The sequence below is a fragment of the Lepisosteus oculatus genome, chromosome 6 (genome assembly GCF_040954835.1).
Source record: "Lepisosteus oculatus isolate fLepOcu1 chromosome 6, fLepOcu1.hap2, whole genome shotgun sequence".
Lineage (NCBI taxonomy): Eukaryota > Metazoa > Chordata > Actinopteri > Semionotiformes > Lepisosteidae > Lepisosteus > Lepisosteus oculatus.
In genome coordinates, this window is record NC_090701.1 from 9,752,151 (window position 1) to 9,772,975 (window position 20,825).

Consider the following 20,825-nt stretch of genomic DNA (forward strand, 5'->3'; position numbering starts at 1 on the left):
ATATTATTTACATTTACAAACATTAGGATTACATGACAGGAAAAGCACCACCTTAAAATCCAGTATAAAATTGTTAAGGCTTTCTTATCTGAAATGGTTTTGCTGAAAGAAATATAAAGTTACATTTTACCTCTTAAGGTAAGGTAAGTAAATGGAAAGGACGCACAATCTTTACTGAAACCTCCTTTCTGACTAGCATACTGTTGGTAAAATCTTAGATTCTTCTCAAACATCTGAGAGTTACAACTGGCCTTTTGCGGTCAGCCAAATTCAGGCAAGTCAATACCAAATACCACAGCAGACCACAAGGTCATACAGAGCAAAGTAATGTCATCCAAAAGCACAAAACGTGTTTTCTGTGAGAGGCTATTCAACACCACCATCAGTTGATTATTATGGTGGAGTATTACAGTTCCCAAAAGACTTGGCAGTAAATGAATCTATCCAAATTCACTACTTTAATGTTACATTCTTGGCTGAAATAGAGTGACTAGCTAAACCCTTAAGTTAACAACAACAACAAAGAAAGTTTTGAGAAATGCAGTCATATTTTATGACATACAGTAGCTTAGGAAGTTGAAGTGATAATGCTATGAATGCTGCATACACTATTTTAATTATATGTTGCTGAAACTTAAACTTCAGCACATTTTCAACTCCTGCAGATAAATCCCTCTTTCGGGTGAGATCTGGATAGGAAATTTCAAAGACTGGATAGTCTGATTGGCTCTTGATTGTCTCTTTCTCCATGACCTTATGGTGGACTGCGTTCTGTTGAGACTGACAGTAATCCTTTAGTATTCGCTCTGCTTTGTGCCCTGTTCTTCTGCTCTGCTGCCACTACCCTCACCAGGATGAATGACTTTCAGATACTGTATTTGATGGTTGAAGAGAGAGGTAGATAAAATACGGATCATTGTTTTATTCAAAACCAATCAAACTGAACTTTCTCCTCTTCTTACAATAGAGTGACAATTATTCCTGTAAATATTCTGCACAACCTCTTCACAAAAATAGAGGAAAACATCTACAGTGCAATAGACTTTAGTTCCTATGAAGGAATTCCATACACTTTTGTGCTTTTTTAGCTCCAGAATGCATCTTAGAAGCAATACAGCTCAGTTTCTGAATGGGAAATTCTACTAACTACTACTTCTTAAGGAAAATTAGTAATTTAATACCAATTCTTTTTTTCATGGCTAATCGGTCAGTCTTTGATTGTTAGGGCTGTCATTTCTTTTTATGCAAATTAACCAGTGGCTATATATAAAGGTACATTCAGGTCCTTTAATGTCTCAGTTTTCCTTGAAAAATGTTCCCTAGTCACTAATGGTTCAGCACTATTTTATATGACTAATTAAGATTGTGTGCTTGTGAATCCAAGTGCCGGCTACTGTGACATTAAAGAAACCATTCAGTTTTCACTCTCAGAATAATTACAGCTCCAGGAGTTTCATATATCAAGTTGGCCTGTTATTAAGCCATTTATAATGTGATTGTAAAAGCGAAGTAGGACAGAGACTGCTCTCCACATGCTGGTGAGCTTGCTTCTGTGTAAGCTCCAGCCTATACAGTATTTCAAGATGAGATATTAGTAATTTAAATAAGACTGACGTTTTCATTCAGAGTTTATACAGAACATCATGGACTAATGGTGTCATATCTGAAATGGAATTCCAATTTTAATTCAGAAGGGAAAATCTGACAAGGTAAGTTCAATTTACATGCAAATTAATAAAAACACCTGTCTTCCTCATAGCAGAATAGATGCTGATTTTCATTTATTTCTTTCAATTAAAATTAAATTATATGAAACAATACCTCTACTACTGCTAATAATTGTTCTGCTATGAAAACACAGTATCATTTTAAGGTAAAATGTAGAATGCTATTTTACAGCAGTACTTTTGTTGTTTTTTTTTTGTTGTTCTTTTTTTGTATAAAGAATAGAATTTCCAATGTGTCTGTCAGATTTACAGTTTTACATAAACATTCTCCAGGACAATCTAAATATTAATGTACCACACTTAAGAGCCAATAATGGTTTTATGAATATACTGTACAGTATAATAATTAAATACCATATATATGTTAAGAAATTCTCTATAGTAAAATGGAGTAAATTTTTTCTCCCATTTTGTCTTGTGAACTTGTTATACTTTATGTTGAAATTTAAAGTATCAGCTCCTCGTGAAATGTTATACTTTATATGTCGTATTTTTATGTTATGTTCTTTTCTTTTTTTAGTTAAAAAATGTTTATCTGGTAACAAATATGTTAAAAAACTGTAAGAACATTTTGTAAAACATGATATATCTAAGGTATTGCCTTTTTTACTGCTTCTGCTCAGTGCCAGATATTTTAATCCTCTTAATTTTGAATTTTGTCTTTTGGAATTTCCTGTGTAGCTTTTACTGTGATAATCATCCTATTTTGAGAGCATCTACAAACCCATCTGAATTAAGATATAAATCGAGAAAAGCAGTGGTCCTTATCCCTGTGAGTACTCTGTTGATATTCTGCTAATCGCATCACCCCATTTGAAAATTAACCTTTCATCTGTATCCTTTGTCTATTCATTAAGGTGTTCTGAATTCAGACACAAGTATTTCATTGAATGCTTACTGTCTGCAATTTGAGTTTTAATTATTTTAATAGTTTGATTAGATCTTAATGAATGTGATAGAGAGATGAACATATTCATTTTTTCTGGTATAGTTCAGCTACTTGACAAAATGGCAGTCTGACTCTGAGGAGGGGGCTGATCCAGTCCTCCTTCACTTTCACAAAGAAAGAGCAGGGGACCTGTTGAAGAGTGTAGATGGAGTGTGAGAGAAATGTGCAAGGAAAAGTCCATAAGGCAAAATCTATAAACACATATACAAACTGTATGTACTGTAGGACAACGGAAATAGGTGAGGATTTAATCTGCATCCTCATTGTCTGTTGCGAATTTCATTCAATAGGAATTCTATCAAAAGCCTTCTGAAAATCTAAATATACCATATCATATAATCTGTTTATTTAATCTCTTTAGTATCTAAACATACTATGTCATATTATCTGTTTATATACTGTATGTAGGTACACAATCCATGTATAAAGTACATGTTGTATACTGCAATATATTGTACCAAGCAAAAGAATCAGAACCAATGAGCTGAAAAGGAAACAAGGAATAGTATAAATTTACAATAAAACAGGATAGTACTGTAACAATGCAGGTCAGTGATACAACTGGAAGGTAAATTTATAGATAGTAGCTTCCCTTTCACACTTGCAGTTTCATCTAGGTTTGGCCAGTATCAAATGGGTCAGCTAATGATCTATCACACTGCAGTTTAAACAAACACAGTCGACCCAGGTCCAGAAACAGATTACAAGCTCTAACTCATTGAAGAAGGAAATTGTGCTGACCTCTGTGTCCTGTAGAGAAGAAACTGTCAGATAAGTGATAATCCAGTAAAAGTGTTTTTCACTTCAAATGTTTTTTCAGACACCTACAGTATGTCATAGCAGTAGTATGTTTTTCTTTCTTGGAGCACTGCAGTTTTAAACAGACTGAATATATATTTTAATATTTTATTTTGAAATATGTATTTAATGTAGATGCAGAAAGTCTTGTTTTACAGTAGCTGATTTTTTTCTGCAACCGCTGGATTGCCTGAAATCCATCAATTTACTTGCTGCTTTATCAAGTGTAGGGTCTTGTATAAGACTCAGCCTATCCCAACAAACAATGGGCATAAGACAGGATACATCTGGTACAGAAAACCTGTCCATCACAGGGCAGACACTGACACAAACGTGCACACAGGGTCAATTTCCCAGAAGCCAATTAACCTACTAGTATGTCTTTGGACTGTAGGAAGAAACCAGAGCATCAGGAGAAAACCCACGCAAACATGGGCAGAACATACAAATTCCACACGGACAGAAACCCCAGGCATTGAACCCAGGGCCCCAGTGCCGCAAGACAGAATTGTTCACCACTGTGCCACCCTGTTGCTCAAAAAAACAAACAAAATGCACATAGATATTGCACATAAAACTTGACCTTTTTATGTGTTTTTTCTTGCTCAGTAAAGTAATACTCTTCTTGCTCAGTAAAGTAATACTCTTCTCCATGAGGTGTTTACTGATTATCCAGCTCTACCTACTTACAGTATAAATCTCATATGAGCTTGCATGTTAGCGTTAACTCTGTCTCATGTATCTGTTAGATCTATGTAATCACTAATAAACATCAATCGATGTGACCTCGACCTAGAGTGAGGACCTCTAAAAACCAAAATGAACTGAATAATGAATACAACAGAAACATGTAATAAGTTAAAAAAACATTTCACTTTCTGCAGGATAGCTGCAACCAACTCATCATTTAAAATGACATGGTTACAGGAGCAGAGAAAACGTTGGTGCTACTGTGTTATAATGCGTGCTGCAATGCTTCTGCTCCTTGTTTTCTGCAACCACGGTAGGTCATCTTTCTTTCTACCTGAGTTCCTGTAATGAGAGTGCTACGGCACATGTACAAATCTCTCTCCCTCGCGTGCGACTTTTGCATCCCACCACCACCCCAACTCCACCTCTGCAGCTGCCCCTTGTGGAGGACGAGGAGGTCCTGGCCTCCTCGTCCTATGGCCAGGGGGTCGGCCCTCAGCCAAGCAGGTTAAGCCAAATATCCACCCAACAATAGTTTGTTACGCTTCGATTTTGGGGTGTTGTCATTCCTCGTGATTCAAGACTGTTCAATAATTTCCCTATTAGGCTAGCCTTCCATTATTTAACAAATGTTATTTGGTTGGGAATTATGCGATTCTTACCAGGACCAACAATACCAAAACACTTTCTTCGCTGTTACTACAGGAATTGCCACAAAATGGTTGTTTGGTTCCAATGTAATCAATAATAATACAATCAACTTTTTTAGCATTAGTGTTGTTTTCCTTAGACTTTTATTTTCTCCCCTCCTCATGCCAAGTGCTGAAGGGTATGGAGATTTCCACTCCCCTCCCTTTTACCCCACTTTTGAACCCATGTGATTGTCAAAAAAGCACAGCTGAGGTATTACGCTTCTCTACATTTGACAACTTTAAATGTCTATGCTGTTTTACAGTTGTAGGAAAAGATTCTGGGAAAAATCTGGAAAGGAGAGAGCTTTTGGTTTCAAAAGGTAAATGATTTACGGCGAGGTCCACGTTCCTAAGTCATATTTGGTATTTCAAGGGTGTTCTTTTTTACATAATTTGCTTACGCAGTTTGTTTGCACTAGCAGATTGTAGCGTACATAATAAATTCATTGACATCCATTATTAGTTCTGTAATCTTTTAGGGGTTAGCTGGAGCCTAACCAGGCAGAAAATGGGTTCAGGAGAGGACGCAACCTGGACACCAGTTCATTTCAGGGATTGAAAAAAACACAGAGGATGATTTAAAAACATGAATAAACCTATATTTCATTACCTATATTAACAACAGTGATCAGTGAGCACCATCAGTAATTACATAAAGTATTTCAAGGTAAAACGGCACAATATAAAGGTTTATACAGTATTAATCCTATTTTAATTGTTCCATCAGTAATGGGACATATTTCTTGAGCAATAGATTGCAGTAGCAATATAATAAAGATATAAACAAGAGAAAGACATTTACCCCATCTACTATAGCTTGTTTATTAGGTGGTAGCTAATTGATCCCAGGAATCTCATCCATCTGTTTCATGAAAGAAACCAGATATCAGCTTTCACAACATGGCTAAGCTTCCTCCTTTTCTCAGTATTAAGTGCACTTCCACATAGTTTCCATGGCTGTCCTCTGATTTGTGTTACCATGTTTATTCTGAAGAGATCTGCTGGATTGACTTTGTCAGTGCTTTGGAGGATTTTGAACACCACTTGGAGTCTTTACTGTAGGTCTCTGGGAAATGATTTTTTCATATAGTAGGAAGCCCTGTGCTGCAGGACTTGCTATCTTTCAGATAGGAAGTTAAACAAAGACTATGAACACTTCTGCTTTTTTATAGAAGCAGGGGTTTAAAGAGCTTCACTACAATTAATTCCCAACTTTAAAGTGTATTTATTCGATAGTGAAGCATTAAACCACAGCAGTTAATAACAATATCTTACAGTAAAATGCACTAGAGAAATAATGTTTTTACTGTGTGAATTCCATAAGCAGTATTACGTCTAACACTGAGAGTTAATTCAATATTTTGCATATTGATAAAGAAAATTTACCGATTGTAGAATTTAAAAACATGAACATCTGCTACATCATAATGTCCTTTCCCATAAATAAAAGTGTGTATTGACAGACTGACAGTGCAACGAAGTTTGATTTCTCATACATTTTATGTCATTACAGTCATGATTTTAGTAAAACCTTTTTTTTCTCCTAGAATTTTCGACTAACTACTTTGATCCCACTTCTATAGACCTCACAGATTTTGTCAATATATTACTAAATTCATCAAAAACTGGTAAGCAGTAACAATTTCTGTTTCTTTAGTCTGATGTTTGAATGAGCACAAGCAATTTAAACAACAAAGGGATATCAAATGTGCAATCCAATTATTGATCTTAATTTTAATGGAAATAAATATCAGCAACAACCAGTCCACAAGAGATTCCTTGTAGGAATAACCATCTCTAGTTCTGGGTTTCTTTGTTTAAATTGCTCATTTTCACACTTGATGAATTAAGCAGGTCTATTTGTATAATACGTACTAGTACCAGCAGAGACGTGTGGAGCAAGAGTACTACATGAGTGGATTCTTACAACTGAAACAATGCAAATCAAGCTGAATTAGTGTTGGGGATTTATCAAACTGCCTACAGAAGGCAATTACAAATGTACTTAGTGTCTCAACAGGTCTGTATTTATCTAGCCATGAAGCAGTCATTACCAAATTCATTTCCAAACTGAATGAGCATGAAGTAGAAATTTACATAAAATATTATGGGCACATTTGGAATACATTTTAATATGTTTATCTGCTTTTCATATAAGTCTTGTATTCCAATATGCATGATGGCTATTGTTACCATTGTCCTAGTATTATACTTCAATAAGGGTACTAACACTATAAACTGAGAGAGTGAAATTAAGCATTGTTATACTTTTAAAGCTTGGAATGCATTTTAAAGACATTTTAAACTTCCTATAGTTTGCTTTATTAGTATCCATTTCTGTAAAATTTACCATATGGTAAAATACTAATCAAAATGAAAATTGGAATTCAATCTTAAAGTTTGGTGTCATAAAAGTTTATATTAAAATAAGTTTTTCTTTTCTTCCTCACAGGTAGCAACTATTTGTTTTCAATGCTAAGTGTAACCTCACACAGTTCTCTGGCTCTCCATAAAATTACAATTCTGGTGTATAACAGTAAGTGTGGTATGCATTTCCTGCCTTAATTTAGCATTTTATACCTTACAGTATAGTGTATTTTGCACAATACAATGTGCAAATGAGACCCTCTGCTTAAGTCATTTTGGAAGGTCAAAGCAGATGGGTAATACAAAAGGTTTGCAGTTTCTTTTACAGTAAAATGCTTAGTTTGGGATAGTTTAGTCTACTTAATGTAGACTTTTGAAACTGCGCAATCAATACTAGTTAAGTTGTCATGTCATTAGAATTTCCCTGTTGTTTAATCATTTATATTATTCACATGCTTTATTTGCATTTACTGTAGGAGTGACTGACTGTGTTTTTCTTATTCCATCTCTGAATGCATAGTTTCGAAAGGGAATTATCCAGCATGCATGATACCAGGCTATGATCAATGCCATTCAGTCACATTACCATAAATCACTACTTGTGGAGTTTATATAATAACATTTTTCTACCTTCCCATCCACCTGTCTGTTGTACTAAACAATTGGTTCATCTTTCCATACATACTGTACATGCCACTAAGAACTCAGTCACGAACAATCCATTAATCAAAACAGTGCTAAACGTACAGTATACAATATTCAAAATATCAAAAGTTTATTTTGATGCTCAACAGATAAATTAAACATACGAACATGCCTTTACATCTTTTTTGGGTTACAGAAATAATAATTTTCCTTTTAAAGTTTCTGATTTCAGGAATATTGAGCCAAGCACGTTCCCAATGAGATACTGCTATTGTTTCACCAATAGAACAAATGATTTAACAGGTAAGTGGTATCCGTTGGTCATGACAGTTTATTCTCATCAAACAGAAAAAGTTAAGACTTTATTTTAAAAACTAAAATATTTGTTAATATATACAACAATCTTCCATTAACCCGGTATGTATCCTGTGAAATGAGTCTGCTTTTAATGATTCCTACCAATAAAAGTGAACTACTAAAACAAAACCATATCAGGTCAGGATCAGGTCTTAAGATCCCATGTATTTTTTACTCAGGTGAATCTTTGCATTTACACACGGTACATTCCAGCCCTATTGTCACCAAGCATATTGAGTTAACATATTCTCACATGTATAATTATCATACGTACTCTTTTCCTCCGCAACTCCCTCTGCCACTCTCAAAATTGGAGGAATTGACAGAAGAACATATCGCCTGTTACGCTGGGATTGGAATAGAATCATTTGTTATGTACAGTAATACCACAACACATCTTACAAAGGCAAAAAGCTACATTGTGAGTTTTTGTTACATTTAAAAAAAATATGGATATATAATAGCTAAATTATAATAGCTCAATCACAGTGTAAGGGTCAAACATATGAGGTTAATTATAATGTTAATCTCTTTACTATTGTCTAATTTTCAGCCAAATCCCGTCTAGTCCAGAAGTTATGCATGACTCCAGAATTGGTTACTCTTAGTTAAAGAAGGTTTATTTTCAGATTTCACTGCCGTGTTGTTGGATATAATGGAAAATTCCACAAGCTATCTTCAAGAGCTTTTTAAATCTAGCTCCATATTATCTGGTAAGTTGTCAGTTTTTTAGTAAGTAGTAGTTTTTAAGTGTTAATAAGAATTTTTAGATGTCATGTTATGTTTTTACTACAGTACAACAAATTGATGACACAGATGAAAAACAAAGCTTGGTATACTGTATCTCATTATTTCAAAAGACAGCTGTCAAGGACCACTTATTTTCTAAACATGCACACACTGACTTTGCACCAATTAATTTAAATCTTCTTTAAATAGGGATTCTAAGCTACAAACAGCATCGCCAATTGTGTCCCAAGAGGAATAAAACATGAATTATCTTTTTTTCACCTGCAAGTCTTACTGGACAACAGGGCTATGCCAAATGCAGAAGTTTACAAATCTTTCTTGAAACCAACATATTCCAATTTACAGGGTACATTTAAATCCTACAGAAAGTTAGAATTCGAATGGCAGTTTTTAATTAAAAGAAAGGCCAATAAATGTAAATTAATAATAATGTCTGACACCTTGTGACTAACCCATGATGTAAGCCAAGAGGCTCAAAGTACTTCATTGCAGAAAACTGTAAAAGAGAAATACAGTACAAGAGGGAGCAGCCCAAAACTGTAAAACTACAGGTCATGTACAGTGTCACTAACGGTGTTGAAACAGTCTTTAAGAGACCCACAGTAACATGTGTAACAGTACACAGTCAAGGATAGGCTATGCTTCCAACCAGAACTTAACAAATACAAACTGCTACACTATCTGCACCAGGTTCAATACCCTAAACTCTGCCATTGGCTCCCCTGTTGAATAGGTAAGATTCCATTCGAACCAGAGGCGAGTGAGGGTCTGTAACCTGAAACAGAATCATGGAACATACCACACAAACACAGCAACGAGAGTCCTGAGAACACAACAACATCACAAGAAATAAGAAAAACACCAGCAAAACAGGACAGAATTTCTCCTTAAAAAAATGAAAAAAGTTTTTTTTTTAGGTTAACCGTAAATATTTTTATTAATCGCTTTTAAAACAATTTAAAAGTCATATGTAATCTGTTCAGTGTATTTCTTGTTTCTTTTTTTGGATATAAACAATACTGAAAAGTGGTGTATCTATTTTAAGTGAGCCAAAGCAACAACTCAGATTGCATCTTCATCTGCGTGATGGCAGGCAAAACAGGTAAGAAATGTATTACAGCAGTTCTCTTTGTACTCTTTAGAAACTGGTCTGATAGTTTGTGATTATCCATTCTTGTATTTTTTATTCATGTGTTCTATGAATATGTGAGCAGTGTATGCAGTTTGTGAACATGAGGGACAGTTGAAGAACAGTGTGTCTTAAAAATAGGTCTACAAAGAGGAAAGAGGTTATGCATCTAATGATATTAGGACACAACTGTCAAACCACTGTGGTTCTTTACAATGAATCCTGTTTCTTTCAGTTGCTCTAAACAGTTATTCAAGTAATCTCTTCCGTGAATGTAAAATGAAAGTATTTATAGTACAGATAAAAAAATTAAAATGGGCTGTTTTTTTGTGGTAAATATTTACAACACTTCACCGAGAAAAACTTTAGTCCATTCTTAAAAAGCCATATATTGTATACATACTGTATGCCCAGTTTCTGCCCTGTTTCATTAAGATGGTGTTTTATTGCACCTTCATGTTCTTAATCCTTTTCTTCTCTCTTATACTTAGACAGAGACCTGTCTCTTCTCTGGAAGACAGAATCTGTCAAACCTCTTTTCAGTCACACCGTTATCGGAAATGTTGACAAAGGTAAGAGAGAGTGCTTGATTGGTTCATTTGACCACAAAATGGAATTAAAAATGGAATACACCGACAGTACTGTAGAGAATGACATGAATGCTGATAATATGTACAGTAGAAGATTATAGAAGTAATTAGAAGTATAAGAACATGATCATTATAACATTATGTGTTCTTCTGATCATGTTTAATGCATGTTTATGCTTCAAAATACTTTTGATTTAAGCTACTTGTATCAAATTTTTTGTAATACTGGTTTTCTATTATAGCTTAAAATATTGTATTTTCATTTACAACTTATAAACCATACTACAGTATATATACTGTATCTCCTACAGTACATTATCAGCTGTAATATATTATATTTTGTACTGTACATACTGTATAATCAGTGTTTAATAATGTTCAAAACAAAGTTTACCATACCTGAGATAAATCCTAAATGTATTTTTATATATTTTATTAATATGGACATAATTCAACAGGTAATGATTCTTTTCACACTCCAAGTCCATTGCTACTCAAAGGTAAGAGTACTGGATATCTGTATGCATTAGACTTTAAAATCTTCATGCTCACCTATAAGGCTTTACATGGCTTGGCACCTCAATACCTGTCTGAACTTTTATCGCCCTACTCCCCACCTCGCAACCTCCGCTCTTCAAATTCTGCCCTCCTTACTGTCCCCCAAGCCCATCTACATTGTATGGGCGACAGGGCCTTCTCCTGCTATGCCCCCAAGCTCTGGAACTCTTTGCCCAAGGATATCCGAGAGTCACCTTATCTAAACTCCTTCAAATCCAGACTCAAAACCTTCTTCTTCAGAAAAGCCTTTACTTAACTGGTTCCATTCTTCACCCCTCTGCTCTTCTTAATACCACCTTCCACGGTCTCCTCTATTGTTATTGTTGTATTGTTGTAATTATAATTGTGTCCTATCTTGTGAAATCTTCTTATTTATTGTTGTAGTCTTCTTATTTATTGTTATTGTCATCCTGTAAAGCGCTTTGAGAAGCCACCTTTAAAGGCCCTATATAAAATAAAGTTTATTATTATTATTATTATTATTATTATTATTATTATTATTATTATTTTGTTCTGTTGCAAAGTAAGCATTATCGATGTGGTATTGGCACACTAGTATAGGATTGTTCTGGGATTAAACATCTTTAAATTTAAAACCAGCTAACTATTTTATTTCACTGGACAATTAATGCAAAATTCACCTTTTGTTACAATTTTGTCTATTAATTTACCATTAATGCTTACCAAGGCTGTTGGGATACAGTATTTCAAAGCTGTGAGTCAGATCAAGGTGAAAAACACAAGGTGATGGGGATTAATTTACTGAAAAAATTAATATACTTGAAATAAGAAGCAGTCTGGAGATGAATACACGAAAGCATAACCTGCTTTGAATATAAACACACGTATTAAGGAGTGGACTGTGTTTAAGTAAGGCGAAAGGCAACTATGTAGAAACACTAGGTTTTATGAATGTAGTTTAGTTTTTTCTTCTCTATCTTCAACAACAGTTTTTCAAAAAATACAATACATTCTCAAACCCTACCTGCTCCCCAGATGATTTTGTGTTTTCTATACAATAACAAAACTTAATGCCATTCCAACAGTATACAGACAAACCAGGTAAGAATCTGAAATGTTCTGTAAAATTGAGTACACTACACTCGACTTTCCATACTGTTATGCAATTCTTGGTTTTGTTTTTTCCTCTAAGTATTTTCATTTTTATTGTGTACTTTACTTCAATTATGGAAACACCAAATTTGTTGTAGTATATAAAAATATAATATAATTTTAAAGATAATGTTCTGAGATGTCAAACATATACATTTTGTTTTTTTGTACAAAGATTGGGATCAGACAGAAAAAGGTTCCAGTGGCATTTCAACATTAAAACCCAGTGAAATGCAATACACTACATCTTCCCAATCCACTATAACAGGTATAGATTATTTTAATTTTGTTATAATATTTTTTTAAACAGTGAGATCTATATGTACAGTAAGTAAAATCACAGACTTTACACAGTTAAAGTATTGTTTGCCATTTGAGGGTTAGCTAATATAGCTTCATTGGTGAAATGAGATCTCAAGAGACTACTGCAATTCCTTGACATTAATTAAAGATGGCATACTATAACATGTGTCTTTGGAGAGTAGTTTTAATCAACAAAATGTCTGCAGACCACAAGGTCTATATTAAAATATAAGCAGAGGTTAATTCTCAGCTGGAATCTTCATTTTCATACGGTTGAAGATGGAAACACAGCCAAAGTGCTGTGTTTTTTTTCACAATTCCACTTTTCAGCATGGAATTAACTCCAACTTCTCTGGAGCTTGCTTGCTGACACATCTCCCCCACTCTAAACTACATACAGTACGTGCTATTTTGCCGTTTCACCCAAGCTTAATATACATTTTTATTCCATTCCTAGAACCAAGATCCAGTGTCATACCCTCTTTTGTTTCTAACGGAATGATTACAAAAGTATTTCCTCGGGATAAACCAGGTAAGAATGCGAAAAACATTTTGGTGAATAAAACTTGCTACATCTGTAGTGTGACATTTCTGAAAGTACACTTCATCTAAAAGGAAACCTTAGTCTTTAGATACAGGATTTCTCTAGGCAGTGTGTTGAAGGGCAAGAAAGTGAAGAGCACAGAGAGAGCTCAAAGAGCAGGAAACTTAAAAGCACACAGGCAGTATGGTACAGTCAGAGGTCTGCTTGGTAGTGATATTCTAGGGTCTGAAAGGATAACTTTAGAGCGAATCATTTACTCTTTAATGCAAAACATTTTTATGCATCAAAACTGATGCACTTTCCCATTTAAGGTGTTCAAAGTCAAGCTCACTGGAGCAGGTTTAAGCTTTTCCCTATAAAGAGCTTCTACCTTAAAGAGGGTTTTAAGCCTGAATGGTTGGGTGACCCACCAGCTGAAATGGCTACATTTTGAGGGCTGCATCATGAGAAAAGTAGAACTCAATGGGAAAAGCAAGAAGCAGCTCTAATCCAATTGCGCAAAGGTAAAAATAACACATACTGTACACTGCCCCAATACTTTTAGTAAGTTTATCCCCAAAATGTAATGTGGAATTATTTTGGATAGAAAATATGGAGAAGTCACATGTGCAAGTCCTGGCAGAATGGCACAGAAATGTCCATTGCAATTAATAATTAAAATAAATACTATTGTTTTCATGTATTATTAAATTACTTTAAATAAATCTATACTAAGAAATACTAAAAATAAAACGCATTTCAACACTGAATTAAATGTTTGCTGAAAACCAAAAGGAACTTGTCGCTTACAACTTTAGCAGACTCAAGCTATTGTCATTTCTAGAAGGTGCACTTACATTTCATTCAACACAAGTGACAGGTAAATTCATGTTACTGGTGAGCATTTGACATCAAGGGAGTCTGCTCTGGATTTTTTAAACTACTAGTGTGAGATGATGAGATCATCAGCCGTTGAATTATTCAGCATCATTTGAAAATATGTTTAAAATATTATTTTAAAATATATTTTTTTAAAAAATCATTCAAATGTTTACAGGGTAAGAATATTTCTGCCTGTCTTGATTTTAATTAAACTGACATTTGGATATTTTGAGAGCTATTGAAAGAGCAGAAAAGAAGGTAAAACAACCAATAAATCACTGTCACAAGTTAGAGCACTTCCTATCAATTAAATTACGTATATAACACCTTTACACATGTTAAAAAAAAACCTTGTACAAAAGCTTTACTGCATTTGCATCAACTGATACTGACACTGGATGGCAGCAGATATTAAGTTTCATTAGTGCTAGAGCCTTCTCTTTATAAGAAAGACCTATTGGAAGTTTCCTTGTAAAAGACCCATTTTATAAAACACTAATAGATATAATTGGAATGTATTTATCCTTCCTAATTAGTTCTTATAAAACTAATTTAGCCTCCCCACTTTTTGGATGGTAATGACAGCAGCATACACCTGAAAGAAGTCTTGATTGGAACCTACTGTACAGTAGTGGAATCTCTCTGGGTTTGTGATTTAATAAGACAACCTTGGATAGAGAACACTAAAAAAGCAGAATCTGTGCAAATGTGCAAAAGATGCCTTAGAAATAATACAGTTTTATGTTGTCTTGATTGTAGGGATCCTTTAGTAACAGTCTTGGTTTTAACAGTCTGACTTTGCTTTAATAAAAATAACTCTCAAACACATTTTCAGTTTTAGCACAATCTCTGGCAGTTTAGGTACTATACATTTCTTTTCTGTTTCCTTATAATTGCCTGGTGCACTGGCTAGTTTCATCATTCACCACAGCAATTATTTTGTCTGCATGCGTTTAGCAAGAGTAGGAAGTTATCATCTCATAAAAAGAGCCAGCCTGATGAAAGCGGTGTTTTGTTTCTTTGCACACAAAAATGATGACTGCATTCCGCTTTTTCTTGGCTTGAAACAGTAGTCTGATTATATGTTATGTTTGTGTGCTTTATTACGTAAAGGGAACCAGGGACTTCTTTACCCGGACAGTAACTGTTACATAGAGTACAGCGAACTGGTTTATAGTTTGTTATCCTAGAAATCACCATTCCACTAGAGGGCTCTACAGACCTGTTAAACTGCAACTTGAATACTCATGCTATGTATGGATATGGTACAACTCTCCTGGTCTGGGCTTAAAGTTATTATTAGGGACTACAAACTTACTGTATGCTTTTGTGCTTATTTTAAAGAACCAAACCTTGATTATAAATGTATTTGATTTAGAGACTTGGCTCTGCCTATGAGACAAGTCCTACAACCATGTTGTCTGTAAATGATTAAAAAAAGTCTCAAAGCTCACTGTTGTTTGTCATGGAGTCAGAATTTTTTTTCTCAACATTCATAGTGAAGTTCTAAGTAAAAATAACAACAGTGAGTTTAAATATGACCATGAAGCTCAGTCTAATAAGATACATTTAATGCCTAAATATTAATGTATGTCTTCAAGATCTTTGGATGGCATTCTTACAGACATTCTTAAAATCAGATTCTGCCTGTTCTGCTTTTTTTCTTTTTTTTTTAATTGTGGTATTAAGGTTAAAGGCACCCAAACATTTCTTGAAGAATATATTTACAGTATTCCTACTGGCCCCAAAATGAATTCTGATAGGTATAAATATGTGGGCTGATCAGTAAACTACTCAACTGGAGCAACAGAAAGCCAGTATAATAAATAACATACTGTAAGAAAGATACTGTACCAAACAGGAGGTGGACATTTGACCCCTCTGGTATACATCATTGGTGAAAATAAACATTTAATTAAACTCAGCTAGATTTAAACATGTAATTTTTGTAACACCAGCACTTTGGCCTCTCAGTTATAGGTAGCTTTTTTTAGAATTGCTTCCCTCGAGAACTGTTATCATTTTTGTCTGCAGAAATGGAGCAGAACAGTAGTAACTGCTGTGTCTGAATTGGATTTTTATATTTCCTAGGCTGTCCCTGGGAAAGGCCGAAAGTAGTAAATGTGGTGACAGAAGCTATGGTGACCACTGGGCTCCCTGTGACAGTCATTCCGAAATTGAACACTTGTGTGATGGAGATGTGTAGGTTCTTCCAGCGATGCCTTTGTCGTGTGTATTCAAAGAGGCTGGAATTAAGGTGGGGTATCAAAATTAAATGTCGCATGATAAGAATCTGTACACAATTGTGTTTGGTTAATGTAACCATGAAGATGTACAGTATTCAAGTATACAGTAGTCTTGCTGATGTGATAACAAATACTAGCACGTACCTGTTTCTATACAACAATGTTTAACATTACACATTCCATATTTCATATGTTCTGTAAGAACACTTTTTTTAAAACTTTTTTTAGATACTGTGCTGAATATTATTCCTGGTATGTGAAGCACAATTCTGAGATGTGCAGAAAGGTGAAAAGGATTGCCTTTTCTAAGAGTAAGTAGAGTTTGCCTTTTTTCCTTTTACTAGTGCAGTTACTGTATGTGTGGTGTCACCTATAACCTGAAATTCTTTTGTGGAGAACAAATTTCCCTCTCAGTAGAAATTACTTAGGGTGAAATACCAGTACAGTGTTGTATTATGATTAATCTATTATTAACATATGAAAATTGGTCCATATCTGCAAGAACAAGCTTGTTTCTGTGAAAATATATAAATGTGCTGCTGCAGTACAACTGAATACTCATCTCACTTTAAATACATTTCCAAAACCCTTTCAATCTGTCTTTAACCAATTTCTTAGCAGTGAAACTACTTACAGTTGCTAATGGCAACTCTTAACATCTGTTTTCATTGCTCTTCCTAATTTTCTTAGTCTCAGTGCTATACGATACTGTAAATTATGACTACCTAATGGTGTTAGGTATTGGCTGACTAAAACTATCACAAATAGGGATTCAAATGTATTTGTTACAGATGGCAAATAAACTTTCACTCGGGCTTTAAAAATGCCCTATGATCAAGGAAAAGTGATGTACTGTAGGTGATACAGTACTTCAAATGAATCGATAAGTCAAGTCCCTGACTACTCTTGGCACTTTTCAAAGTTTTTTTCAAAGACTGTTATCTCTGGTGTCTGACCTCCCTGAAGTTCCATCTTAACTCTCTGAAGCAATTTCTAACTTCTGCAACTGAACAGCTGTGAAATAGGACTGTTGGTGCATATTAGTCGAACCACATTACTCAGGTGAGGTCTGCAATTAATTGGTGAAAGAAATGCATTCTCTCATACATGAAGCTCATGTAGTATGGTATGAAAGAAAAAAAAAGATTAATTGATTCTGATAAGAATAATAATTCTGATTATTATTTATTATTATTATTATTAAGATTATTATTCTGATAAGAATAATAATAAAGGTTACATTACATTTTCATGTTTCATATTCATTTTGATGTATGATATTGAAATGAAATGGTCTAAGACTGTCACTAAAGTACCAGTTTAAGTACTAAATTGCTATCCTGACATTTTGGATGACATTTCAGTGACAGTTGTTTTCACTTGTTTCTACTTTTAAATGCGATAAGGCTGAGTAAGCGATAAGCGATAAGCGATATCTGATTAGGCTCTAATAAGATAACATTGTTAGAAAGGCTTTTTTGGTGATTGTTTCATCTTCTGTGTTTGCTGGATGTAACTTTGTGATTTTAATTTGTTTATTATTTGGCAGTATTTTTATGTATTGTAACATTCTTTTAGGTGGATGCTTTTACAAAATCACATTTTTATCATTGTGCTCTCTTTTTTAAAACAGTGTTATACTCTTCTCTTTATTTTGTATGACTTGAAATGGAATTGGAGAAGTACAGTATATACTGTTGTATAATGTTTTTCATTGATTTCCCATGTGCTCTGAAATTGTGTTTCAAGGTTTACTATATCCCATTGCTAAATAATTCTTATCTTGGATCTGCATAAAACATCATCTTGCTTCAGGTCAGATTTCCACTTGCAGTGCAATGCATGCAGCCCAGAATATTTTTTTCTGTCAGCATTCTTACTCATTTAAAATGCATTGACCTACAGCTGTTCTGTGGTACATATTTGACTTTTATTTATAGATGAAGTTGACTACAGTCTGCCTCTTTTTTGCCAACTATGGAACTCTTGCTGATACCTGAAAATGAAAAGAAATTTAATTCAAACGTCAAGATATTCCCAAAGTAACATCTGAATGTGATTTCTTTGCTTAATATTAAAGCTTTCTGAATTGGATTTCGAAGATAATAACATAAGGACAGTCTGTGGACTAGTAAAAGCAAAAATACACATTTTCTAGCATGCTGCAGAATGGATGTAACATGATTTTAGGCAAAATAAAACTTGACGGGGGTTTATGAATTTCCACTGCCAGAGATCCCAACTGTTCATGCCAGGTCTGTTTTATTCTGTGTCCCCCTGATCTGTGCAGCAGGGGAGCTGTAAATAGTTTTGAATTGTTAAAAACTATACCAGCATTAGATAAAAGCTTATCTAATGTGGGATGGCAAAGTAAAAGCAGAACAAAATGCAATATAATGAAATCCTGATGAAAGCACAGTAAAGCCTTTAAGAGGTATAATTAAGCATCATCTACAGTACCATTGCAATCATTGCAAACAAGTATAGAGACTGCAGTTGTTCCTTTTAAAATGTGAAATACTCATTGGTCAAGAACATGGAAACAGTATTGAGCATTTAAGCAGAAGGCAGTAATTGAAATAAAATGTAAAGACCTATAAAAAGCGGACAGTCCTAATGCACCATCTCCATTCCATGCCGCTGGTAATCACACAATTTTGCACATCCTAAATTCAGCTTGCCAGGTTGTGAAACTAAAATGCTTCTGCAAAAAAAATCTTATACTGTTAAATATTAAATATTAAAGTATTAAACTGTGGAAATGACAAATTGCATTTTAGTCCATTAACAGGTGTTTGTGATTTAATGTCAAAGGTACGCCCTGCTGTAAGCATGTTGATAAGTGAGTTGGTTTGGATGAGCTCATGTCAGTTTCAATTCTCAGCTGATTAGTATCAGATTCTACAATCAAATAGGAATAACAGCATTGTTTAAATATTGCCTTTAATACAGCCAGTAAAAGTGCAATCATCAAAAAAGGTGTTCTAGGTCATTGCAGATCATTCATGAATTAGACCGGCAGATAAAAATTAAACATCTATTGATGTGGAGTAATTATAATGACAGCTCTTCCAAGCAGGGCTCTGACTGAATCTGTCAGTATTCATAATGAAGCTTTATTACTGCGTATAACAGGATGAATTGTTTTGCTGCTTTTTTTTATGCATCTACTGATGTTCTCCTTAGTCGACAATATTCAGAGGATTTACCATAGAAAACATTTCTACGGAGAGAATGTTAATCATGTTGATGCTGGATAAGATTTTAACAGTCAAGAATTTGATTGAGGTGTCCCTGTAATTTCATTGTTTGGGCACAGTTTAGGAATACCATGCTTTATTTTTAATAAATAATACAGGGACATCTATTGTAAACCATTTGTCTTTTGTTTATACCAAAGTTGCATAATTTTAAATCGACAGCTGTGAAAATGCACTAGAGATTTATTGGAATATTGGCATATCCTCTAATATGCAAGGCTTGTGGTCATCTTACAAATCTACATGCAGAATCTAATATTTAAATCTGAAATACTTTGATACATCCTACAATATGATGCCTCAGTGGACAGCAAATTTTATGCAGATGACTGAGTGGTCCTTGTCCTTTTGTGTGTTGTGATTTGTATCTATTTTCTTAATAAGAAAACAAAAATTTTATCTTTTATATAGACTTCAGTTTATTTCAGTCACTAAACAGAAACATATTATAGCAATATGTATACAATGCACAGATCCAAAATTAATCTAAAGTATCCTGTTTATTTTTTTCAGCTTTAAAACAAAAGTGTCTGGCAAAGATGTGCACAACCAAGTAACACAATCAAGAATCAGTGCCTCGTGTGTGGCCTGCGTCTTTGAAGTGTATGATGAAGTGCTTTTGTCTGATGGTCTGTGGATATGCTTTATATTGTGTGCCTCACATAAGCACATTGTCTTTGCTACTATCTACATGTCCCAACAACATTTAAAAGATGTTATGCAAATCATTTTTTTCCTAGGGTGTTTGTTAAATGTTCTATCTTCAATTTCTATTCAATATTTTGGATATAATTTTTTTCAGAAAGGTTCAAAAGTATTCAATCCACGTGAATGCCATTTGTACAGATCAGCATGTAATTATTGATGCAGAAATAAAATCTCTTTCATGCACTGGGTGGTGGAGAGAGTTTTCTATGTTTATAGGACAATAGTTGTACACTATAGAAGTACTACATACTGCACATGATGATATAAACACATTAATTAATTAATCTGCAATTAAATTGAATAAACTTTTCTTACAATAATTTGCTTTCACTATGATGTACTTGATTAAACACTGTACGGTAATAATACCAGATTTGTTTTATAAACAAGTGGTAGTTTAATAAAGGACGTTCTGTTACAGAAAAAAAGGTACAATATTAAAGTAAGCAAGACTGCTGACAGCTGACAGCGCCAAGGTCATAAACAGAACTAACAAAAGGATGAATGGTAACTCAAAAGCCCAGAGATACCAACATAT

At 34.2% G+C, this 20,825-nt stretch overlaps 1 protein-coding gene across 1 annotated transcript; it reads left to right on the top strand.

The window, feature by feature from the left end:
* Positions 1-1,464: 1,464 nt before the first annotated feature.
* On the top strand, positions 1,465-20,421 carry LOC107078283 (HERV-H LTR-associating protein 1). The gene is made up of 16 exons (XM_015354689.2): positions 1,465-1,709; positions 2,409-2,499; positions 4,359-4,477; positions 5,120-5,176; positions 6,404-6,484; positions 7,309-7,392; positions 8,088-8,171; positions 8,855-8,938; positions 10,021-10,077; positions 10,596-10,676; positions 11,153-11,194; positions 12,541-12,633; positions 13,126-13,200; positions 16,165-16,330; positions 16,548-16,630; positions 20,093-20,421. The coding sequence occupies exons 3-16, from the start codon at positions 4,387-4,389 to the stop codon at positions 20,134-20,136; spliced, it is 1,122 nt and encodes a 373-aa protein (XP_015210175.2). The 5' UTR covers positions 1,465-1,709; positions 2,409-2,499; positions 4,359-4,386; the 3' UTR covers positions 20,137-20,421.
* Positions 20,422-20,825: the final 404 nt, after the last annotated feature.

Coding starts and splice junctions, on each gene's coding strand:
- LOC107078283 (XM_015354689.2), top strand. CDS start 4,387: ATGACATGGTTACAGGAGCAGAGAAAACGTTGGTGCTACTGTGTTATA. Junction 10,677..11,152: donor TATCGGAAATGTTGACAAAG/GTAAGAGAGAGT, acceptor ATAATTCAACAG/GTAATGATTCTTTTCACACT. Junction 16,331..16,547: donor TCAAAGAGGCTGGAATTAAG/GTGGGGTATCAA, acceptor AACTTTTTTTAG/ATACTGTGCTGAATATTATT.